At 37.3% G+C, this 26,914-nt stretch overlaps 1 protein-coding gene across 6 annotated transcripts in view; it reads left to right on the top strand.

Annotated features, from left to right (window-relative positions):
* The window catches only part of NRG3 (neuregulin 3), a 1,118,695-nt gene that overhangs the window by 1,075,117 nt on the left and 16,664 nt on the right, over nt 1–26,914 (top strand). For all 6 annotated transcript variants that reach the window (XM_015147120.3, XM_077945576.1, XM_015147119.3 and 3 more), the window contains 2 exons: nt 7,443–7,545; nt 14,958–15,084. In XM_015147120.3, the coding sequence (XP_015002606.2) occupies nt 7,443–7,545; nt 14,958–15,084 (230 nt within the window). The remainder of the gene's footprint in view (nt 1–7,442; nt 7,546–14,957; nt 15,085–26,914) is intronic.

Raw genomic sequence — 26,914 nt, 5'->3', positions numbered from 1 at the left:
TCATTTTAAAAGTGACCAAAATTAAAGTCAAATCCAAAATTACCAGACTCTCAGCCCCTTGATTTATGCTGGTTCTTGCATAATACCCTATGAATCAAATGCACTGATAATATACCATCATTGTAGCTACACCTGGGTCTATAAATTCACTTGTAGTCTTTGAGTTTTAATTTCACTCTTGATTTAAACTCAGAATTGCTTTTTTATTTTTGCATGTCCCCAGGCTACATTCGACTAGCTTCAAGTAAAAAACAAAACAAAACAAAAAACATACTGCATATATGTTATGTGGAAATCATTCATTTTTGTAGGTACAGTCTTATATTTTTGTTGGTACAGTCTTATATTTTTGTTTGTTTCATTGGATATTAGTCTCCATAATTTTCATAATTCGTTTTATTTACAGAAGCAGGGTAGATAGATTATTGTATGCAAGTCATGCTTATTCTATTTCAGTCATGAACTGACAATTAAGTAAAATGGAATTCTTTAGAGTTGGCACAACTATTTATTTGCTTCCAAGTTCAATTGGAAAATTTAATGAAGTTGCAAATGTGGGGGTGGAAAGGATGACATTTTTTAAGATGACGGTATGCCTAAACAGGTCTTAACAATACATTTTTTATCCCTTTCATTTGAATCTTTCCACCTTTAAAATGTCAGCCCAAGCCTGCAGGGGCACATGATTTCCCCTCTCCACTTACCAAGAAATGTAGATAATGTGACTTTTTAAGGTTTACTTTCTGTTTTCTATTATGCCAGCCCAAATAAATGCATTAAAAACAAAAATAAACCCTAAGAAGACATAAAATGTTTGAAAACATTGGTTCCCAACATAATTCCACAGGAAAAAGTACTAGAAAACATGCAATCATATCTTAAGAGAGCATATAGTGCATGGTCTCAGAAAATAGAAGAAATAAAGGAAAATAGGTCCTATAATGTGGGCTCTGTACATGTAGGTTTTGATACAGATTTGTTTCATCAGGGTTCCATTTGCTTATTAATGATAAAGTACTGCAAGTACCTTTACTGATAGAGAAACAACACAAGTCCCCATGGACTAATTTCAGCTGGCCCTGGAAGCTTCTGCAGCATTTTGGGAGCACCCCAGAAAGTCACAGTATGAAGAATTTTGTGTACATGAACCACCCCTCAGCTTGCTTTTCTGTCTTTGAATTGCCATCAGCACCAAGTGAAGCTAGTCTAGAATATAAAACCAGGCATCATACCAGTGTCAGCATAGAGTATGTTGGTTGGAACAGCACACAAATCCAACACAGAGATAAACAATCAGAATACTTACATATCAGTTGATCATGCTGCTCATGCTCTGAGGCCAGGGGACAAGTGCTTTCACCATTTTCCTTATGGCACTCTGTGCTGTGAAAAGGACTTTGTGAGTGCAGAATCACAGTGAAGAGGCCAAGGTTGGATGAAAAAGCCCCTGTTTTAGCCTATAACAGAATACCACAAAATGGGTAATTTATTTTTAAAAAGAAATTTATTTGGTTCATGTTTCTAGAGGCTGGGAAGCCCAAAAGCATAGCACCAGCATCTGATGAGGGCAGTTCTATGGCAGAAGGGGGAAGGCAAGTGAGCTCAGGAGACAGAGAGAGGAAATTGAGCTGAATTCATCCTCTTATCAGGAGCCCACTCTTGTGATAACTAACCCACTCCTGTGATAACTAGTCTACTCTCATGATAACAGCATTAATCCCTTCCTGAGTGGAGTCTTCATTGCCTAATGACCTCATAAAGGCCCCACTTCTTGGTACTGTTACAATGACTATTAAATTTCCAACACAGGAACTTTGAGGAACATATTCAAACCATAGCAGCTCCAAATGGAGAAGCTGGGTATAGAGTTTAGCAGCGGGTGGGGTCAGGAGCAGATGGTCAACTCAGGAAAGGAGGATGTGTTTAAGCCTAGGAGGACTTGATATGAACACAGACAGATTCTAAGCCTTAAGAACACTCTGGGGTGAGAATTGATGTAACATGAACAATTCTGTAAAGACAGAAATATGCATTTGTTAATTCAAGTAACAAGTCTGAGGTGTCAGTGATGTGAGAAGTGCTGCACTAGGTGCTGAGGAGACAGTGATGAGCCAAATGAATAAATTAATGAAGAATATGGTCCCCTGAACCAGTGGAGCTTACAGTGCAAGGCTTTTTGATAGTGCAAGCCTTTTTGAACTAGTGACATTTAATTTGAGATTAAAAAAAAAAAAAAGAGTGGGCATTTAAAAGACAAGCAGAAGGCCTGGAGCATTGGCTCACACCTGTAATCCCAGCACTTTGGGAGGCCAAGGCAGGCAGATCACAAGGTCAGGAGATCGAGACCAGCCTGGCCAAGATGGTGAGACCCCGTCTCTACTAAAAATACAAAAATTAGCTGGGCATGGTGGTGCGCACCTGTAGGTACTCGGGAGGCTGAGGCAGGAAAATCACTTGAACCCAAGGCAGGGATGTTGCAGTGAGCAGAGACCATACCACTGCACTCCAGCCTGGTGACAGAGCAGGACTCTGTCTCAAAAACAAACAAACAAACAAAAAAAGCCAACGAAAGAATAAAGCAAACGGCATGTTTCAAGACTCAAAGGACTAAAATGGTAGACATAACAGAAAAAAAGGAGAGTGGTTGATATGGGTGAGCAGTGTCTATCAGGCAGGTCTTTCAGACCACACTAAGAGTTTTAGGTATTATAAGTCAAATAGGAACCCAATAACACACTAAAAATAGAAGACACACACATATTCATTCATATACATGTGTATATATGATTTAATTTGTATATTAAAAGGTTTATATAGCCTGCTACATGGAGAATGGTTTATGGGAGTATAATCATAAAAGAAGACTAAAAGATAAAAAGCTATGTATTATTTCATATTCTGCATATTCTACATATTCTTTGTATATTCTTTTGTACCCTAGGATTAATATTTTTGCAGCTGTAGTTGACATAAGATAAACCACCTGTTTATAATGTATCACTAGATACATTTTTGACATAAGTATTCACCAGTGAAACAACCACTGTAATTGAGACAAGTAATATGTCTATAACACCCCAAAATTTCCCCACATTAATTTGTAATCTCCCCTATCAATCCCTACTCCTGACCCCAGGTATCTACATACATGTTTTATGTTATTATAGTTTCCATTGTCTAAAATTTTGAATAAGTGGAATTATACAACATGTACCCTGTTTGTTGTCTGATTTATTGCACTCAGCATATTTATTCTGATATTCTCTCATATTGTAGTTTATATCAATAGTTCATTTCTTTTTACTGCTGAGTACTATTTCATTATATAGAAATATAATAATTTGATTATCCATTTACCTGTTGATGGATCCTTGGGTTATTTCCAGTTTGGGGGCTATTAAAAATAAAGTTTCTATGAACATTTGGGTACCTAATGAAATTGAACTCCCAATAGTTGTGGGTAATGGAATGGCTAGATCATAAGGTAGGTATATTTTTAACTTTCTGTGAAGCTATCATTGGAAATGGCCATATAATTTTACCTTTCCATCAGAAGTACATGAGAGTTCTAGTTGCTCACATCCTTTTCACATTTGGTATGGTGAATCTTCAATTTCACCTATTCTAGTGGGGGTGCCATATATCTCATTATAATTTAAATTGCAATTTCATAATAATGAACAATGTTGGGTATCTTTTTAGGTACTTATTTGTCATCCAGATATCTTTGGGGAAGTGTCTGTTCAACCTCGTTTTGCTCATATTTAAATTGGTTTGCTTATCTTATTATTGAGAAGTCATTCTTACAAATTAAAGATACAAGTCCATTATTGAATATATATTTTGCAATTTTTCAGACTATATCTTGCCTTTTGATTTTCATAATGGTGTCTGTGAAGAGCAAATGTTAATGTTGATTGATAAAGTCCATTTTGATTTTGAAATATTTTTTAGTTTGTAGCTTTCATATTTTAGTTAAGAAATCTTTGCCAAATCCATGGCACTAAGATTTTTTTGTATGTTTTCTTCTAATTTTGTAGTTTAAAATTTACATTTACATCTACCATCCTTTTTGGGTGTATATATGTATAGAGTATGAGATTGGGATCCAGGTTCATTTTTGTGGATATGGCTATGTATACTATTGATGCAATGTCATTTTTTGAAAATATTCTTTCACCAATGAATTATGTTGGCATCTTTGTCAAAACCAATTGGCCACATGAGTGTCGAATATTATATTTCCGAACTGTTTTATCTGTTGCAATTATTTGTTTGTCTGTAATTAGGCCAATACCATACTGCTTTGATTACTATAAATTTTATAAGAAATCTTAGAATAAAGTCATGTGATTCCACAACTTTGTTCTCTTGGCTACAGGAACATTGTTCTGGCTACTGTAGCTCTTTTGTATTTCCATAAAACATTTAGAATTGGCTTGTCAATTTCTATGACAAGAACAACAAAAACAAAAATGCTTCCTGAGATCTTAATAGCATTGCAATCAATCTGTCTATCATCTTGGGGAGAATTGACATCTTAATAATATCAAGCCTTCTAATCCATAAACATGTTATATCTATTTATTTAGATCTTCTTTCAAGCTTTTCAATGTACAAGACTTGTGTGCCTTTTGTTAAATTGAGCTCTATGTATTTTATATGCTTTGATGCTATTGTAAATGACATTTTTGTTTCAAATTATCTTTGTTGTCATAAAATGATGTGCATTTATTTTTGTATCTCTCTCCTATAACCTTGTATCCTGAAATTTTCCTAAGCTTACTTGATAGTTATACTGGCTCTTTTGTAGATTCCATCAGTTCTTCTGTATAAATTGTCATGTTGTTTGCAAACAAAGACAACTTTTCTTCTACTTCCCCCAGCCGAATGATTTTTATTCCTATTTTTTCTTGTTACATTAACTAAACCTCTGGCACAGTGTTGACCGGAAGGTATGAGAGTGGATATTCTTGCTTTATTCCTGATCTTAGGGAAAAAACATTCAGTCTTTCACAGTTAGATATAGGTTTTTTTTATAGCTACTCTTTATTAGGTTGAGGAAGTGCCTTCTATTTCTAGGTTTTGAGAGTTTTAATCAAGAATGAATATTAAGTTTTGCTACGTTTTTGCCTCTAATCTAGTTGTTAGATTATCTGCTTAGATGTAAAAATGGTGAATCATATTGATTAATTTTAAAATATTAAACCAACCTTGCATTTTTGTGTATAAACCTTACTTATGATGCACTATACTTTTTATATATGGTTATATTTTATTTCCTAAAATTTATTAAGACTTTTTGCATCTGTGGCAATGAGGGCAATTTATCTGTAATTTTTTGTTAGGTCTTTGTCTTTTTTGGAATCATGATAATACTGGCATCATAAAATGAATTTGAATCTATTGTTTTTCTGTAATTTTCAGTGATGAGAAGCCTCTGATAGGAAAAAATGAACACCAAAGGAATTATTATTTTCTTTAAAAAATAGTGCTTGCTATAATTGAATAATGTTCTAATTTTAGTATGCATGAGAAATACCTGAAAATTTTACTTAAATAGAGATCCTGGCTGGGTATGCTGGCTCACGCCTCTAATCCCAGCACTTTGGGAGGCCAAGGCAGGCAGATCAACTGAGGTCAGGACTTCGAGACCAGTCTGGCCAATATAGTGAAACCCCATCTCTACTAAAAATACAAAAATTAGCTGAGCATGGCGGCACATGCCTATAGTCCTAGCTACCTGGGAGGCTGAAGCAGGAGGATCACTTGAACCCAGGAGGAAGAGGTTGCAGTAAGCTGGGATCACGCCACTGCACTCCAGCCTGGATGACAGAGCAAGACTCTACATCAAAAAAAAAAAAAAAAAAAATCCTGATTTAGAAAGAAGGAAACCATAATTGGTATTAACAAAGAAAAACATATCTCCCCAGGTGATTTTTATGTAGATGATTCATGTTCTGAGAACTCTTAGTCTGCTCAAAAGTTCTCAAAGTGTGTTTCTCTGACCAGTAGCATCAGAATCACCTGGGAACTTTTAAAAAATGCCAATATTCTGTACTCACTCCAGATCTACTAAATTAGTAACTCTGGGGAAAGAAGTAGGTGCAATCTGTTTTTTAATAGGCTCCAAGGTGACTCCAATGCATTACAATTTGAGAACTATTGTTCTATGTTAATGACACAGAGAGAGAATGTATATGGATGCAATTAATTTTGTATATTTTTAGAATATATGTGTGTTAAAAAGTGGGAAATGTCCTCTAAATTGGCTTTTTCTTTCTTATGACCTGTGTAGAAGGTCTGAGAGTGAGAGAGGGAAAGGTGTGCCAGGTGTGTGAGTAGTGTCGAGATGATATGGATGATCATTAGGAAAACAGGAAGGCAGGCTGATGAGATTGTTAGTGACTATTAGATGACTACTTAAGCTCTGTGATGCTGTTCTTTATTGGTGTCCATTTGCCCAGTGGTACAGTTTTCTTCCCCAATTCTGAGCTGCCCATAGTAGAGGTATGGAGAAGGCAGTTTCTTGGATTTATGTATATTTATTTTGCCAAATCGGTGAAAGGAAGATGAAAGGGATAAAGTAAGTAAGAGTATTTGCAAGAGAGTAAATGACTGTAGTCATGGACCATGGTCATTGTCCTGTGTCAACAGAAAGATGAAGACAAGAGGAGGATAATTAACAGAGAAAGTACTGGGATCTATGGATACAAAGTCTTGATGAGATGGAAGAATTGTTTAGGTAGATACAGGTTAGGAAAGGACCTAGGAGTATAAATGGTAGTGGCTACAGAGTGAAATGTTTGTTTCTGAATTATTGTCTTTTTTGTGATAAGCTACAAGGTATGACCTTGGTAATAGAGACTGAATTCTGTGCCAAATCATGGTATTGAGAAGGACAGAGACTGGGTGAATAAAATACTTACATGCCTATTGATTTTTTCTTCATGAGTGCTGTCAATCATAGTGATAGTAGGATGAATGGGAGGCTGACAGTCAAGGACTAAATCAGAATCAGAAAACACAGGGGCATCCGCACCACGGAAGGTAAATTGGAAGGCATCAGTGGCACAGGAAAGCTCAGAAGCACCTGAGTTTGTTTCTCTAGCGGATTAATTTGGACCCTACCACAATTTCACAAACTTAGGTAACCAGTAAATCCTAGTCATAGAATGTCTGTGGATAATAAATTTGTAATCGCAGTATATGAGTATGAGTTCTGATGTAGCCATACAGATAAAAAAAATAGCACCCAGTTATCCTATAGAACTTTGCAAATAAATTGAATCATAATAATTTCCTCGTTTTATTCCCTGTTTATGACAGATACAAAAAAGTTGGCTTTGACAGATTCCTACCAGCTCAGAAGTACATGGATGAAGATTGTTGCTGATGTGCCCTGCTGGCATCCATTCTAATTTTGTTTTTCAAATTCACAGAGAGTGAAGAAGTTTATCAAAGGCAGGTGCTGTCAATTTCATGTATCATCTTTGGAATTGTCATCGTGGGCATGTTCTGTGCAGCATTCTACTTCAAAAGCAAGTAAGACCATTTCTCTCAAGTATTTAAAGTTTACTTTTCGAGAAAGCAGTTTCTGTTACTTTAAGTTCTCGGTCTGTGCGCCACACAGAGGGAACCTGTGGAAATGGGTCTAGCAACAATCTGCAAGTGCCTTAGGACCTTTTTGTAAATTGCGGTGAGTGTGTACAGGCATGTGCCTGCATGTATGTGATGTGTGTGTGCACACATGTGTGCGCGGTTTATCTTTGATGCACATACTGATCATTCCTCTCAGTGATCACGAACATTCTATGTTCTTTGCACTGATTAACCACTTGCCGGTATTAAAGGCTTGGTGTCTGCCTGTCACTAAGGGCTAACTCTTCTGAAGAGAGGGGTCACTGCTATGAACCTACACATTATCAACCATTATCTATCTATTTATGAAAAAACAATTCAATTTTTCAATTTTTCATACAGATTTTAGGCAAATATGGAACATAAATACTAAAAAATATACTTCAGTTTACCAATTGATATGCATATGTTGAATATGCCCTAAAGTTATCTTGCTGAGAAATTAGACCTTCTTCAGATGAAGGTGTTTATGTTTACTAGAAATAGATATAGGCCAGGTGTGGTGGCTCAGCCTGTAATCCCAGCACGTTGAGAGGCCGAGGCAGGTGCATCACCTGAGGTCAGGAGTTCGAGACCAGCCTGACCAATATGGTGAAACCGCATCTCTACGAAAAATACAAAAATTAGTCGGCCGTGGTGGTGTGCGACTGTACTCCCAGCTTCTCGGGAGGCTGAGTCGGGAGAATTGCCTGAACCTAGGCGGTGGAATTTGCAGTGAGCCCAGATCACGCCGCTGCACTCCAGCCTGGGGGACAGAGGGAGACTCCATCTCAAAAGAAAAAAAAAAGAAAGTAGATATAAACATATCTCTGTGTGCGTGTGTGTGTGTGTGTGTATGTGTGTGTGCGTGTGTGTATTTTTCCAAATGAACTCTGGTAGAGGTAGTTTATTTATTAAAAGGATATAATCTGCACTTAAAATAAGAAATGCGGATAAAAACATTAGCCCCATGGTTTCTTGAGCCTTAAGAATTTGGCAGATTTTATTTCTATAGCTTGTCTGAAATTCAAGCCAATGTGTAATTGTTTTTCTGAGTGGACCTGTAAGTTTTTACCCATTCGCTCTTCTAATACGGGATTAATTTCCAGGTACAGTTTGTGATACCTGTCTGCATGTTTTCTGTGTTGATTCTCAAAGAGAACTGATTATGATTTTTTAACATAACATAAACTCAAGCATCAATTCAGAATTAGGAACCATTATTTTTCTCATAAACTATTTCAGAATGTTTTTAGATATTTAGAACTGTTGCCAAAATAGTACAAGAGTTTCCATATACTTAAACCAGAGTTCCTCTATTATTAATGGCTTACATTTGCATGGTACCTTTGTCAGAATTAATGGAACAATATTGATATTGTATTACTAACTAAAGTCTGTATTTTCAGATTTCCTTAGTATTTACCTAAGGTCCTTTTGTTAATGCCAGGGCCCCATCCTTACCATATGATATTAGCTGTTAATTCTCCTAGGCAACTCTTGGATGTGACAGTTGTAACTATCAATTTCTGAGCACTTACTCTTTGCCAGGCACACTGGGCTTTTAATGTATTAACTTCCAAACACCACAGCAGTCAGAGTTGTGCATTATTACTGCATTTTTCAAATAATGCCAGAATCTATTTTAAAATACTTATTTTTCAAAGTCATAAAGAAGAAAATTACAGATAGGTTCTTTAATCTTAGCAGTTCTAGGTTAAATCACATGCTCTAAACCTCTATACCATATTGTTTCACATAATCCTTTTGCTAGATGGTGGAGCTGCGCAGAGTGGGTTAGGACTTACCCTCTTTTGTACAGCCCATAGCACTTTATGTTCTGTAAGGTTGCCATCTGGCATAACGGTCAGGGTTGTACACTAGTGAGTCATACTTGGATTCAAATCTTCAAGCTGTCATTGTTATATTTGATTAGGCAAATTATATTGTGTCTCTTAGCGTTGGTTCCCTTTGTGGTAAAATATGAACAAATATAATATCTACCTTTTAGAATTTTGTTAAGGATTAAATGCAACCATGGTCGGGTGCAATGGCTCATGCCTGTAATCCCAGCACTTTGGGAGGATGAGGCGGGAGGATCACTTGAGGTCGGGAGTTTGAGACCAGCCTGGCCAACATGGTGAAATTCCATGTCTGCTAAAATACAAAAATTAGCCAGGCATGGTGGCAGACACCTGTAATCCCAGCTACTCAGGAGACTGAGGCACGAGAATGACTTGAACCTGGGAGGTAGAGGTTTCAGTGAGCCACGATTGCACCACTGCACTCCAACCTGGGCAACAGAGTAGATTCAGTATCCAAAAAAAAAAAAAAAATACAATCACAATGTAAAGGGCATAACAAAGTGTTTAAAAGAGTAACTATCCAATAGAGCCTTGCTGTTGTTAACACCCATGGTTTTCCACACCAGGACTTGGTGGCTGGGTAGCTATAAAGTTAGCAGCCTCCCCTGGAGCACGAGAGTGGTAACCACACTCAGCAGGGTGGTAATTAGAAGGGTCTCCCTGCTAGAACTTTGTACAAAAAAGAAATTCCATACTTAACAATAACCAAATTATAATGAAGAAGCAGTTAATCACTTATTTTTACAGTATAATGTGTAGTTGTACCACATTTAAATGAAAGACAGGCCATGGTAATTATGAGAGCAAACAGCTGGATTACCAGGGGACTTCCATCTTTGGGGCTGTCAGTGTCTCACTCTGGGCTGCAAGTGGGCTTGGAGATCAACATCTCCTCCTGGGGCTCAGTGAGGGGTCAAAGTGTTTAATGAAAACAGTGTTCAACATCAGATTCATTAGGGTAGGCTCAGAGGACTGCACCGAAGCTGGAGAACCAAGCGGGGCATTGTTGTCTTTCTGTCTACCAGCCTGGGACACAGTTTTATTTAAAAAATGAATCAATTAATAACTAAAGGTAAAAATAATAAAGTGATATAAATGGAAGTATTTTCCAGCTGGAATTGGATGAGCTATATGTTCTTCATTAGAGACCTAGGGTGCATTTCTTCTTCTAGTACCATTTTCAGGCTTGGTCTCCCTTTAATTTTCTTTGCTTGAGAGAAATGCCACAACCTTACCAAGCACCTAATTTATATTGCTAAAAGCAATATCAATTTTCATAAAACCCTGGCACAAGTGTGTGTGTGTGTGTGTGTGTGTGTGTGTGTGAATTCGTGGATTTCTAATTCCTTTCCCAAAACCTTGGGGAGAACAGAATATCCAGATTCTACCTTGACCTTCCCTTACTTTAACTTATAAAGGAAAGTAGTTTATATGTATATACTTTTTTTACTTTAGCTTAGAAGCCCCAAGTCTTCCAGGATTCTAAGGCCTCTCTATCGTTGATATTCAAATAAATTCACCTGAACCTCCATTCGATATACTGGGATGTACAGTTTCTGCCCAGAGGAAGTTGAGACTTACCCCAAAGCTCTCTTGATCATTTATCTTCTACTTCAGATAATCACTTAGATGTTTCATTTATGATTCTTTTTCCATTCCCTTGTCACCTTTGGCATGGCATGACTTCATCAGAAGGAATATCACAGCAAATTGTATATCTGAGGAAAGATGGAAGGTAGGTGACATGATGAGGAATAAATAAGAAACATATTGAATTTAGAGGATTTTTTGATGGAGTTAACTGAACCCCTAGTAACTCTAAAAAACAGTGAAAGAAATTCTCTTCACTCCCAATAAGCTCATATATTCCTATACATAGTTAATGGAACTATTAATTGAGCCTTTCAGGTCTGGCCAATGTGGCTCACGTAACGACTATAAATTATTCAAGGTTTTCTCTTTACTTTCAACTTACATAGTTAAGAATGATGGGGATGAGTATTAGAGTTCTTAGTAGAGCTTGGAAATACAAAACATGATTCAACTCTAAAACTACAATGAAATAGGAGTGGAGATGTTTCAGGAGGCAGAATCTGAGAGAGGTAATAACACAAATAGGAAAAAAGAGGAGGATAAAGAAGAAATTGGTGTTATCAGTAAAATGTAGACATGGTTACAACCTGCCCCTGACTATAGGTCATCAACCCCCTGAAATAAGAGATTTTAGATCCCAAGAAAAGCCTCTTAACAGCAGACACTCTGATGCAGTGCTACGATCTTCTTCAGATATGGAGGATTTAGTTCCCAGGTTTGCCAGCAAACACCCATGAAGAGTCACCTTTTTCAATCTCATGTTCCATTCTGGGATTGTTTATCTCCAATGATGCATCAATATGAGGCTCTGAAGACCTAGATCTTTTCCCCAATTTCAGGGGCAAGACCATGCCAGCTTCAGAGCTCCCTGTGGGGTTTGCTGAGGTTTTCTCTGAGACTACATCACATTCCAACTTCTTCCCAGCCCAATTCTGCTTCCATTTCTTCCCTTTGCTTCCACAGGTGTTGATACCCAGAGCTCTCCCTAACAAAAGTCCTCTATGCTGTCTTTATCCCGGGGTCTGCCTTCCCAGGAGCCCAATCTGCAACAAGACAAATAATGCCTAACAATGGATTCACGGTGTCTACTATTCTGCAACTTACATCTTATTTCTTTTTAATGCATTGCACCAAAGAAACTTGAAACTCAATGGACTGTAAAGTTTCCACACTGACACTCTTGGGCTGGTAGTATTCCCGTGTACAATGCATGCATCTTGTCTTCCCCAGAGCAATGCCTCTCATGAGAGAGCTAATGGTATTGCAATCAGCTGCTGATTGTTTACTCTGTTCCCATTTGCTGGGGGAAGGAGGAAGGAGCAAAAAAGCATGTGCTTGTGAGACAGGAGGGATGGTAGATAGGCAGAGGCAGGCTCAGAATGGAAGGACCACTTATCTTGGAATATTACTGAGTCAGGACTTGAGTGAAAAAAGACTAAAGGTAGGCAAATTATAAAAGGATTTAGGAAACGCAGTCTGATGTTGGATATTGTATAAAGAAAATTCCTTTACAAGTTTATACTTCCAGGGCTCTGAATTAGATTATTGAAAAAGTCATTAAGTGTTTCTGATTTTATCCCATTAGAGTAAATGGAATCCTTGCTCTGCGATGTGCACTCTTACTTTTTCAGGATGATTTACCCGACTAGAACCTCCTGATTTCCCCTTTTTGTGTGTGTGAATGAATCCCTGATAAAATCTTGTGGCTGTAACATGCTCCTTAAAATGCCAATATGATAGATTTATTTTTAACAATAAGCCATAGATTAGCTGTTAGGAAGCAAATAGATTATTACAACAGGATTAAAGCAACTAAGAGTGCTAGAGATAAAAGTCTCCCAAATAATTGGAAAGATAAAAAGAAATATCTTAAAAAACAGAGCTACATCACATTGATATTATAAATTCAAAATGGGTAATGAAGCTCAAAGCCTCCAAAGCTTGTAGCAAGTGCTGGTGAATTGCTTGGGAAGACACAACTAGTGTAATCTTTTATCTTTGGGTCAGTGTTCTGATTCTTCTGCAGCTTCTGCCCACAAGACTGAGCTTGCTTGATGATATTGGGAAAGAGATGAACACTTTGTTTGTGCCCCCACATGCAGCCACCACAGTGTCCGTGGAAGATAGCTTTTATGAACTTAATTTAAAGAGGACGAAACGGAGGCTCAACAAGTTTAGGAAATTATTAGCGTAGCAAAACTAGTGGGTGGCAGAGTGGGATTCAAATCCCAGTCCCTATGATACAAGAAACCATGCTGTATAGTGTGCTACCTGACTGGAGAAGTTCATTGCCAAGACTGGCCATATACTCCACTGATGGCTGTACCTTTGTCAGAGACCTTGGAGGACAGGCAAAATTCAACGGCATGATTCTATTGGGAAAGTTGTCAGAATCAAAATGGAGTCATTTGTGTTAATAACCCTGAAAAATAGAGCCGGAGAAGGCCATGAAGGGAGCGGTCCAATGGGCAAATGCCTGATTACAAGAACTATCACAAAAGATTCTGCAAAAACCACAGCTTTGCATGAAGACATTTGCAGCCTTAGACACACATGAAAATACTTCTGCAAGGACATCTGCCCAGCAACTGCCTGTCCACCCTTGGACTGGCACCATCCTTTCTATTGATCCTTGTAGCCAGAGATAATTATCTCAAATCACTTGTGTACCTCATGTTTCCTGTCTTCCTAGTAATAAAAGCTAGTTTCCTATATCGTGTGTATTCCCATTGCAACACTTATTTCCACATAAATGTTTTCTTTTACAGAGTCTCCATGTTTGTTTTTTAGGTCAACACTGCAAAGAGGTACACGTGTGTGTGTGTGTGTGTGTGTGTGTGTGTGTGTGTGGTGTGTTTAATGGGTACCAAGTCTATGCTGATAGATGATTTCTGTGAAGCTTCTGGGACAGAACTGCTGCTAAGGCAGTGGTTTGTCCCATCCTTCTGGTATAGGCACTGAGTGACCCAGACAACAGTCATTCCACATGTGCGCACAGGAGCACTTTACTTGAAGTCGAGAACCCTCGAGCAGTTTCAGCCATTTCACTCAGAAATAGTGGGACCATGAACACATGTCTTGGCAGTTCTGAGTGGTTGTTGAAGAGTGTAAACTATGCAGGCAGGTTGGCTGAACTGAGATCCAATCTCTGCCACTCACTGACTATGTGACTTCAAACAAATGGCTTAACTTCTCTGTGCTTCAGTTCTCATCTACTGAATGAGTATGGCATTATGGCCTCATCCCATAGAATTATCATGAAAAATATGTGAAATGATACATGTAAAGCACTTAAAACCATGTGTGACACATTACTGTATAACTACTAGCTCTTTAAGAGTTAACTATTTTTAATATTTGGGCTCTTGGTAACAATAAATGAGCTATTTCTAAATTGTAAAAGAAAGAAAAATATACACATTATAGTATATAGTCAAGTCGTGCAATTAAGTTAAACATATTTGAATTGTACAAATCTAAATGTAACTCTACAAATACGTCATATGTACCTGTTAAGCCCAAGTCTTAATTGTTTTCCTCTAGTCACTTTCCCATAGTATGTCCAGTTCTTTGCAGCTAAAACTCAGGGTTAGAGACTCCTTGCATCTGTGAGGGCCAGGGCAATGCACTAAATGTTTGTCTGCTTTTGGGGTGCCACTGAATGTGAATTCCTAGAGAATATGGATGATATCAGGCTATCGCTAAACTGGTAGCATTTCTTGGTGGGGTTGGAAATGAGAGAAGGGTTCTCTTTGTTAGCTGAGTTTATTTAACTTTAGCAAATAACAAATATAGACATTGGGAGTGAATGAAGCCCTGAAAGTAGGAGTTGAATAAATTCATGCAAATATTTGTACACATGTTTATTTATGCCCGCAGGAAACAAGCTAAACAAATCCAAGAGCAGCTGAAAGTGCCACAAAATGGTAAAAGCTACAGTCTCAAAGCATCCAGCACAATGGCAAAGTCAGAGAACTTGGTGAAGAGCCATGTCCAGCTACAAAATGTAAGTGACATGTCTACACACCTCCTCCTGCAGCCTACCTCAGTGCTTCCAGTCCAGAGATGTTGGGAATCTGGGATCAGATTTGTATATCTTTTTCAGAGCTTTATAGGGTTTTGCTTAAATCGTCTTACAATTCTGGGCTGGGAGGTATGCACACATGCATGTATGTATGCATCAGATAAAAGACAAGTTAAATTTCAGCTCTTGATTACAATCTGTAATATAAACTAATCTCTGGTAAAAATAAGAGCTTCAGTTGTTTGTCCCGTGAACACTTGTCGAATCCTTAGTTTGTGCCAGAAGATGTGACACCAAGAATACAATGTCCCTTGCCATAAGGGAAGTTCTGTGTAGGAAGAAACACAGAAAACCCCAGAATCAGCAGAAGTGAGTTCTGAGATAGTTGTTGTTGCAGCAGAGGTTGGACAAGAGGAAGCCAGTGGGAGGTGGATGGGGGTAGACTTAGGGGCTGCCTCACAACAGAGTCAGGCTCGGACTTGGTTTGGAAGGACATGAAAAGTTTTATAGAGAGTCAAAGGGCTAAGAGCTAGACACCAGAACATACAGGAAGAATAAAGCCATAGAATCCCAAAAATGCATGTTATGTTCAGAGAACTCTGAGTTAAGGGTGTGAGAAGAATCAAAGATGAGAAGTAGAGTTTCAGAATCAATCCTTCTAATTCCAGGCCTTACAGAGATACCAGAACTTGAAGTTAAATGCAAACTCTTTGCCTCTTACACTTTTTGTAAGGCAGTTTTAATCATTACTGAGCTATATTGCGAAACACTAAATTAAAGACAAGAGAATACTGTGTAATACATAGAGATATATTCTTCTTAGGGTAGCAATTCTTTGACCCCACACAGCATTGCACTTTCAGAATCTGAGGCATAAAACAAAAGAACAAAGGCCACTGCATAAACCTAGCATTTGAGTATAATAGGCAATCATCCAGGACACATTCACACCCCTCCAAATGCTTAAATCACTGAAAATTTATACATCACTGGTGATTCTAAGAAATCATTACCCAAAAAGTCACTATTATGATATCCATAACAGATGTACTCAAATGGTTTAACACGGAATTCATAAATCAGAATCCCTTCCCAGCCAAGTTTTGTTAAACTTTTATTCATGGCAATGTGCAGGAATTGTTCACTTCAGAAACACAGCGAATGGTTTTACTATGGATTTCTAATGGATATAATCCCACCACTGTAAAACAACCACAGTGATGGAGGGTTTCATTCCTTAGCAACTGGTTATGTCAAAGATAAACAAAGCCAGACACTAGGTAAAGTGATGAGGATAGATTCTAATCAGCACTATATTAGTGGAATAGTGGAATAGTTGAACTGAACTTCAATTTGTACAGAAGTGGCTGGGCATTTTTTTTTTCTTTTTTGAGACGGAGTCTCGCTGTGTCGCCCAGGCTGGAGTGCAGTGGCGCGATCTCGGCTCACTGCAAGCTCCGCCTCCCGGATTTGTGCCATTCTCCTGCCTCAGCCTCCCGAGTAGCTGAGCCTACAGGCGCCCGCCACCATGCCTGGCTAATTTTTTTTGCATTTTTAGTAGAGACGGGGTTTCACCGAGTTAGCCAGGATGGTCTCGATCTCCTGACCTTGTGATCCGCCCGCCTCGGCCTCCCAAAGTGCTGGGATTACAGGTGTGAGCCACTGCGCCCGGCCTTTTTTTTTTTTTTTTTTTTGAGAAATAAAGAAGTGAAATTATATTTGTTTGTAGATGACATGATCTTCTGTGTAGAAAATCCAAAGAGTCAACCAAAATACTGCTGGAATTAATAAACACATTTAGTGGATTTGCAGAATACAATATCAGCACCAAAAATTAGTTGAATTTCCATACATTAACAATAAACAATTTTAAAAGAAAATTAAGAAAACACTTCCATTTGCTAGAGAACTTAAAGTAAGAAATGCTTAGGTATAAACGTAAAAAGGTGAGAAGTTTGTACCTTGAAATCTACAAACTTTGATCAAAATGATTAAAAACATATATAAATAGAGATACAACCCATAATGATGGATTGGAAAAAATAATATTGTTAAATGATTATATAACCCAATGTGGTTTAAATTCAACACAACACCCATAAAAATCCCTATCAGTTTTTGTTAAAGAAACAAATTAATATAAATGCATTGTCTCATTTAGTCCTAACAACAACTAATGTATACCCACAAATGTGCAGAAAATAGAAATGAGGTTTGGAGCTTGAGAAAGTTATGTCTGTCAGACAGCTAGTAAGTAACTGAAAGACAAACCAACATCCTTATAACTCAGTGGTTCTCAAGAGAAGGCAATTTGCCCACCATCCCTTGACATTTGGCAAAGTCTGAAAACACTGTGTATTACACGCTGGGAGAAGAACGCTACAGGCATCTAGTGGGTAGCGGTCATTGGCGCTAATGAACATCCTTCAATGCACAATAACCTCCGTCAAGAAGATTATCCTTCCCAAAATGTCAAAAGTGGTAACGAAGTTCACAGTCCGTGCTCAAGTTTCAAATGGGACCATTGGGAAATTCTGAACACCAAGTTCCATCACCAAGCTTCCCACTGCAGGCGTTTATTTCCATTACACAGGGGGTGACAGGTTATTCAGGCATATTTCATCCTTAGAAGAGAAAATTTTCTACTTGCTTACCATATCAGACAAATCTGTCTTTGTTTTATCTTGAAGCTCATGTTAACTACTTGAAATTCTTTGCAAATTGCAGTGTTTAACAAATGAATTGTCTGGCTCTGGCATTCCCTTAAGTTCATTAAACATTCATGGAAATGGGTTTCACTTTATAGTCGTCTAACAAGATGCAAAACACCTTGTCAAGTGAAGCAACACGATACTCTGGAAACACTTGACTCCGACGCTGCAGAACTGGAGTAGATTACCCTCCCTGAGAAGCATCTAGTCCCTACCATTTTTTTAAAAAGCAAATAAAGCATCTGTGAGTAAAGAAGAACTCACCTCCTTTGCTGTGTCTCAAGTAAGAAAGAGCTAAGGATAGAATTTTAACCTCTAGAACCTTGAAGGCAAAGGAGTGAAACTTCTCAGCCTGGTTTAGGAATCAGAAAGTAAAGTCATCAAAAGAGAAAATCTGTTCTCTCTTGAAGTCAAGAGAAAACATTCACAACTGAAAAATGAAAGAAGAAAATTATACACCCTTCACACCTTTTTTTTTTTTTTTTAATCAGTAACCATTTTAAGAAAGATAGGTTTATGGGGGAGGTAACATTAAATGAGAAAGAACTGGAAGATAATACTTGCATACTAAAGAGGAATAATAAGAATTTAATGCCTAGGCCAGGCACAGTGACTCATGACTGTAATCCCAGCACTTTGGGAGGCCAAAGCGGGTGGATCACCTGAGGTCGGGAGTTCAAGACCACCCTGGCCAACATGGTGAAACCCCATCTCTATTAAAAATACAGAAATTAGCCAGGCGTGGTGGTGGGTGCCTGTAATTCCAGCTACTCGGGAGGTTGAGGCAGGAGAATTGCTTGAACCCGGGAGGCAGAGGTTGCAGTGAGCCAAGACCATGCCACTGCACTCCAGCCTGGGTAACAAGAGTGAGACTCAGTCTCTAGAAAAAAAAAAAAAAAAAAAAGAGTTTAGTGTCTAACAAAGCCTTAAAAATCGGTGAAAAGGCCCTTATTTATCCAGTAATGTTTATTGAACTCTGGTAAAGCCCACACTTCTCTGTGTTGGGTACTGCAGGGATAGCTTTGAACACAAACAGAAATGATTCCTCACCTCAGGATGCTCAAAGGTTAGTGGAGAGAAAAATGTGCAGGCATATAATATCTTTATTATATAGATATATTAAATCAAAGTACCATCAGATAATGGAAAACGACTTCTGAATTTGACTAGAGGAATCTCAAATCTACCTAGAAGAAGTCACATGTGAATTGAGTTGTTGGCCTAAAGGAAAACAAACAAAGAAAACAAAAACTGAGGCAAACTTAATGTAAGTAGAGCATTTATTTTGGCCAGTTTTGAGGGCTGCAACCTGAGAGCATAGACTTAAGGTACCCTAAATACATGATCCCATCAGAAGCAGTTACAAGTGGGTTTTTATAGGAAATGAAGACGCAGTTCCCAAATTGTTTATCAAGAATTTGCATTAAAATAGCATAAGCTATTCGTTGGCTATCCATGGTTCTTTTCATCACAAATTCCAAAAACATGGAAATAAGTGATGAGGCAGTTAGGAACAAAATGTCTGTAAACAATCACCCCTGGGTTTGGTGGGAGTGACTGACTGTAATCCCACACTCTGTCTCTCCGGGCCTGATAAATTTTGCACACCTCATATAGCTCACACTGCTCTGAGCTATTTTTCTTAGAGTTTTGAGAGTGAATTGAAAATCATGGAATTGTTTGCAGGCAGTAGGTCAGAAGAGGTAATTTTGTTGTAACATTAATTAAAGTTAATTTTAAATAACTTTAAAAATTACTTCTGATTTCTTGTTTTAAATATCAAATTATAACTTATTGATTGAATGTAGATTCATGCATTCATTTGTCTATTTAAATGTAGACTAAATAGCCTACTAAGTACCAGACAATACCTATTAAGGAACAGGCATGTGATGAGGACCAAACATGAGAAAGCCACTTCTTTCCAGAAGTTTACTGATTACTGCGAGTGATCGATATAAATCAAATAATCTCACAAATGTGGGCTCTCATCTATGCCAAGGCCTACTGGAAATAGACAACGGTGCTATCAGAGCTTATAATAGGCAGGTTGGGGAATTAATATCAGAACAAGAATAGCTCAGAGCTCTCTAAAAAGGTGCAGTAGCACATGAAGAATCCCCCTGGTGAAGTGGTAACTTGCTGGGGAGGAGGTGGGAAGGGGTATTGTGCTGGGCCTAGTGTCTGGAGAGGGTCCCTTGTCATATTATTTTGCTTTAAAGGAAATGTGTGGAGATTGCGATTGTTGAAGTTCTTGCTGCTGTGGTGTCCATGCAAAAATTCTCAACAGCGGTCAAGTAGTTTTTAATTACCTGCATTAGAAATCCCAATGAAATAACTCTCGAAAACATATTGTAACTATCAATTTCCCTGTACTCCGGCTCATAAGTCAGAGTGACACTAAAGAAAATTCTGTCACAGACATATTTGAGCCAAGCAATGCAGAGAGAAAGACATTTAAAACTGCCTAAAAATATCCTCCTCCTGCCTTTATTGCCCAGGATTCCAGACCAAGTGATTATCAGCTCTGTCAACATTGCTGTCCAAAACTGACCCTACTTTCATTTAACCTTCTGACTCCTGCTGTGTGCATGTGGCAGACCTGGAAACAATGCTGTTATTCTACTGCCAACATGTGCCTGCTTCATTTGACCGGCCTATTGATTTTGGTGCACCCCCTACAATGTGCTAGGAGCAAAGCAGGTGGGCGGGCGAGAGGAGATGCCTTCAGCACCTGGGAGCATTTGCACTAGCCGGCACTTTCAGGGGAGCCAGTTGAACGAATGTTTCCCCAGGAAATAACAATATTAACCAGGGCCTATAAAGGAGTTTTTTTTTTAAAAAAAAAAAAAAAAAAAAAAAAAAAAAAAACCACTTGGGCTCATGCTGAGAGCACCAGTGAATGAACTAGGGCATCTCCTTATTCACCGCTAACACGATCTTTTGTATATTATACCAAATGAGCTCTTAACCACCTGCACACAATAAAGTCAGGATCTGTGTCAAGGAAATAACATAGAATCAACTGCCAATCTTTGTAACATTGTAGAGGATGCTAATAGGGAGGTCCAGACAGGCAGTTAACCTGAGCACTTACATTTCACTGAAGATACAATCTTAAGAATAAATTTGTCCATACCTCAGCTTGTCTCAGAGATAGAACTGCGTACATTTGGATGGAACCAAAGTAAATATTTTTGGGCTGGGCACTGTGGCTCACACGTATAATCCCAGCACTTTGGAAGGCCAAGGCAGATGGATCACTCGAGGTCAAGAGTTTCAGACCCGCCTGCCCAATATGGTGAAACCTTGACTCTAGTAAAAATCTAAAAATTAGCCAGACATGGTTGTGGGCGCCTGTAATACCAGCTATTCAGGAGGCTGAGACATGAGAATTGCTTGAACCCAGGAGACTGAGGTTGCGGTGAGCCAAGATCAAGACATTGCATTCCAGCCTGGACAACACAGTGAGACTCTGTCTCAAAATACATATACACACACACACACACACACGTATATATGTATACATATATATAAAGCATATATATACACACACACATATATATGCTTTGTAACATTGTAGAGGATGCTAATAGGGAGGTCCAGACAGGCAACTAACCCGAGCACTTAAATTTCACTGAAGATACAATCTTGAGAATAAATTTGTCCAGACCTTATCTTGTCTCAGAGATAGAACTGCATACATTTGGATGGAACCAATCAGGTTGATATTATATATATTACATATAATACATTATATATAGCATAAAATATATATTATATATAATGTATATTATTATATATAATGTGTATTATATAAATATATGATATATAATATATTATATATGTATATATGTGTGTGTATGTGTGTGTGTGTGTATATATATATTAGCACAGAGCATAAAATGTCCAAAAGCTATGATTGTGGTCAGTCAAGTTAACTTTCCAGGAGGGTTGGTATAGGTGAACTGTTTTGCTGAGTGGAGTATGCACCTTGAGGGCCTACAGCTGAGCTACTCAGGCAATTAAAGGAAGACTGAATTCTGCCTTTAGTCTCTAAATTCTTTTTGTTTATTTTGATGTGTACTTTTTAAATCATTTATCTTATTTTCTATTTTTTATTTTCTTAAGTAGATCTGATATTTTAGGATAGCTTTCAATTTACAGGAAAGTTTAGCGGATACCACAGCAAGTCTCTATACTCTGTATTCAGTTGTCCCTATTATTAACCTTGTACATTAGTAGGGCACAATTTTGAAATTAATAAACTAATAAGAATGCATTATTATCCGTAACATCCCATATGTTAACAGTCTCACAATTTCTCTAGTTTATTTTGATTTTATGAGTGTTTACCCGATTGCTCCCTCTGTTCCAATCCCAGGTACCACATTACATCTAATGGCCATGTCTCCTTAGGTTCCCCTTACCTGTGACGGTTTGTCGATTTTTTCTTTTTATGATGACCTTGACAGTTTTGATTAGTACTGGTAAAGAATTTTGTAGGATGCCCCTCTATTGGAATTTGATTATTTTCTTATGATTATGTGGGGGTTACTGGTTTTCTGTAGAAATTTTAAAAGTGCCATTTTTATTATGTCGTATCAAGGATACACACTACAATATGATTTATTATTATTAATGTTTACCTTATCATCTGTCTGAGGTAATATTAGCCAAGCTTCTCCACTGTAAGGTTACCCTTTTCTTCTCTCTGCTTTTCCATAGAATACTCTTTGGAAGGAAGTGACTATGCATAGCCCACACTTAAGGAGTGGGGAGTTACAGTCTTCTTTCCGTATGGTCAAGTTTCTACATAAGTTATTTGGGATTCTATCACAAAGCGTCTGTCTATTCTCTCCCATTTACTTATTTATTCCATCACATATTTAAATCAGTATAAATAAACTCATGGATACTATTTTATAGTTTGATTTGTAATCCAAGTAGTTAAATACTACGTTACATTGTCATCCATTTTTGCTGGCTTTGGCCATTGATAGGTCTTTCAGCTGGCTCATGTCATTTTGACATTATCCATCAATTCACTGTAGGTTTTCAGGTTTTTTGTTGTTGTTGTTGAGCACTACAGACACTCCTTCCTTATATTGTACATTTTCTGCCTGAATTCTAGAATCAGCCATTTCTCCATGGAAATAGCTAGTTTCTTTCTTTGCAGAATGTTGCTGGAGACCGGGATTTGGAAGCTAGGTGTGTATGTTACCATTGCTACTGGGATGTCTTTGCTTGACCTTCTCAACAGACAGATCAAAGATTTTATATATATATAATCTTATTATATATATATCTTATTATATATCTAAGAGATATATCTAATGTATATATTAAATAATATATTAAATATGTCTACTTAAGATTTATTTAAATAATATAATTAAATTATATTATATAATTTAATTATAAATTATATAATTAAATTATATTATTTAAATAATATATATTAAATTATATTATTTAACTAATGTATATTAAATTATATTAAATAATATATTAAAATATATATTATACATCTTATATATAAATATATATTTATATATTAAATGTTGTATATAGACTAACATAATCTGTAAATTTTTCTGTGTAAGCATCTGTGTCTATATTCTGCTGAACATGTGTCTACATTGATGTCTACCCCCAACTCTAATCCATAACTACATCAATAATTCTACGCTTCTCCCCTTGCTTATTTATAAATTTCCACTCCAACAGCAAAAAGTCTCCTTCCCACTGTCCATTATTCATTTACTTATTTTTTCGGTTACAGAATACACATACAGCATTCTCACAATGGTTACACCATACCTTTGCACTGTTCAACCTTAACGGCTAGGCGGTGCACTTGGGCGGTACTTTTTTTGCCTTTGTCTGCTAAACACTTGTGACCTTCACAAGTGTTTCTTCACTTTTTGTCCTCTTTTATGTGAGATGGAAAGGTTACAGAGAGCTGGAATTGGGGAAATGCCCTTCTTTCTAGTGAGATAAGACTCTGGTAAAATCTTTTTACTACAAGAGTAGGCAGTTGTTATTGAGAATGCCCTGTGTGCATTTCAAAATGGTTACTTTTCCCCTTCCACTGGCAGAGACACTAGATGATTTTTGTTGCTGTTGGGGTTCTTTCCTGTGAGAACCTGATGTGGTTCCTGGAGGCCAAACTCATGGAAGTATGGACATTCTATCTAAGACTACAGACCCCAACTCTCGTTCTAGTGCCCATACAAATTCCAGCCACCTGTCCAAATTACTTCTTAAACCTTCCTAACAATTTATGGTTCCAGCAGACTCAGTTGCAGAAAAGCTGATCTTAGCCATTATTCTCTGTATTCACCTGTTTCTCCAGATTTAAGGTGGTAGTGTGCCCTGCAACCTCAATTATCCAATGAACGCAAGAAGAGATTTTCAGTTTGTTCATTTATTTTTCTATTGCTAGGATAGGAATAGTGACTTCCAAACTCTTAGCTTGTCAAAACTGAAACCAGAAGCTACCTGAATTCATTTTCAGCCAAAATGTATGAAATATCATTTGGAAGTTGGTCAAATTATTAGACTTTTTATCATGCTTCCACAAGTTTCAAGCAACCTCTGGATAGGAATACCAGCAATTTAAACTTGAATTTCAGGTACAATGTAGTCCCTAAAACAAAATGCTGTCAGAGAAAAAAATAAAAAGTTCTAAAATAATAAATTTTGGAAACATATTTATATTAATGGACCAAAACAATACAAATAAAAACAACTGTTTAATATCACAATAAGTCAAACATTTGAAATAACAGATTTAGGAAATATCTGTCATTAACACTATCAATAAACAGAACAGGTTAAGAGGTTGATTCTATTTATGAGTGTTATCCAGAATTTTGGACAAGGCCCTCTATCTCTCAGATCCCAAGCAGAGACTATGAACTAATGGTACAAAAGATGAATTGGGTTTTTTGACAAGGAAGGAAGGGAGGAAGGGAAGAAGGGAGGGAGGGAGGGAGAGAGGGAGGGAATTACTGATTTTTTAATGATTTGGCAGTTTCTCTAGAAGGTCTGCATGCTCCAGAAACAGTTGGCTGATATTGTCCCCTGGCAGCCTGTATTAGTCTGTTTTCACACTGTTGATAAAGACATAACCGAGACTGTGTGATTTATGAAGAAAAAGAGGTTTAATGGACTCACAGTTTCATATGGCTGGGGAGGCCTCATAATCATGGTGGAAGGCAAAAGGCACCTCTTACATTGCAGCAGACAAGAGAGAAGAGAGAACCAAGTGAAATGGGTTTCCCTTATAAAACCATCAGATCTCATGAGACTTATTCACTACCATGAGAACAGTATGGAGGAAGCTGCCCCTATGATTCAATTATCTCCCACCAGGTCCCTCCCACAACACATGGGAGTTACGGGAGCTACAATTCAAGATGCGATTTGGGTGGGGACACAGCCAAACCATATCACAGCTCTCTGCAGTTGCTGAACATACTTGCTTTCTTCAGTTTGTCATGGATTTGCCCAGAGCATCTCACTTGTTTTTGTAGCTAGGCCTTCTAGGCACCCAGGTTTTTCTTGTAAACCAATTAATTAGATAAAAAAAGATAACAAATGCTCATATGTCTTTTATAGAGCTTAGAAGTCACACAGATATTCAGGATATCATTGCACTTTAGTAAACATGTCTATTCATCTGACTTTTTCCATGGATACTTTGCAATACACAATCAATAATAAAGCACACATAGAGGTATTTCCATTATGCATTGGATCTTTGTTATTTAAGGTTGTTGAAAACAATCACCTTTTCCAAATTATCTCTGCATCTTCTCTTTTCTCTGTTATTTTACTCTATTTTGCAAAAAAGACTGACCGGGCTTTATAGGTCCACTGTGAAAAATTCAGATTCTGGTTCAAGACATGGTCATTACTGCCACTATGTGGCTTATTTTGGAAGTTATTGAAAAGAAAACTAATTGGAGCTTTTGAACTTAAAGCTGCAAAACCTTGATGTGTTCCCTCGTCTCCATAGCTTATACTCATGGATATACTTTTTACCAAGCACAACACCTAATTAGGCAATTAATAATTTATTTTAATTTTAAAAATCTGCCTCCTAAGTAGTTGCATGAGAAACACACATGCAAATGCACACAGAAAAATATATGTATATGCACATAAAAAATCTGTATATATATATAAACACCAGGCTAATTGTATATATAATCATAAATATATATACAATCTATTTATATCTATTAATTGCATTTTCCTTATGTACACAAATGGATTTATATGCGTACTTTTTTGCACCTTCCTTTTATTCTTTTCAATGGCTGTGTAGTATTCATTTGTGGACATTTCTACTGTTTTTAATTTTTTTTTACTCTTGTGTTTATTTCCATTTCGTTATGGAAAATTGTACTGCTTATATACCCAGGAAATTATTATTTTGAACTTTTGCAATTGTGGAAATTTGCATGATAGAATTTCTAAAAGTAGTATTTTGGATCAAAGAGTAAGTATATTTAAAATTTTGAAACATATTGTCAATTCGCTCTTCAAGTTAGCACCATGGCTACTTTTCCAGGGCCTTTTCCTTTATCAGATATTCTTGAAATTTAAATTTCTCTATTTATTTTAAAGGCAGAGTTTTGTTATGTTGCCCAGCCTGGAGTGCAATAGCTAATCACATAGCACACTAGAGTCTCTAACTCCTGGGCTCAAATGACCCTCCCACCTCCACTTCCCAAGTAGCTGGGACTACAGCTGTGCACCACTGCACTTAGCTTAATTTTCTCTATTCTGACTACCACCTCTTTATAATGAGTGCAGTTGCACTCTTTGCCATATGTACGTTGCCTGTCTTCATTTTTCTGTGAAATTCTTGTTCATCTGTTGCCTTTAATTTCTTTCCAGTTGATTTCTGTCTTTATATCTTAAGAATCATCTTTAACGTATGAATAGCCAATGTTTCCCCAGGCTTTTACTTATATTTTGATTTACTAATAATCACTTTTGTTACTTAAAATATTTAAATTAGTAGTAAGTCAAATTTTACATATTTTTTTCTTTATGGTCTCTAGGTGTTTTGTCCTGGTAACAAA

This window comes from Macaca mulatta, chromosome 9, assembly GCF_049350105.2.
Source record: "Macaca mulatta isolate MMU2019108-1 chromosome 9, T2T-MMU8v2.0, whole genome shotgun sequence".
NCBI lineage: Eukaryota > Metazoa > Chordata > Mammalia > Primates > Cercopithecidae > Macaca > Macaca mulatta.
This window is presented reverse-complemented; position numbering and strand designations above follow the sequence as displayed.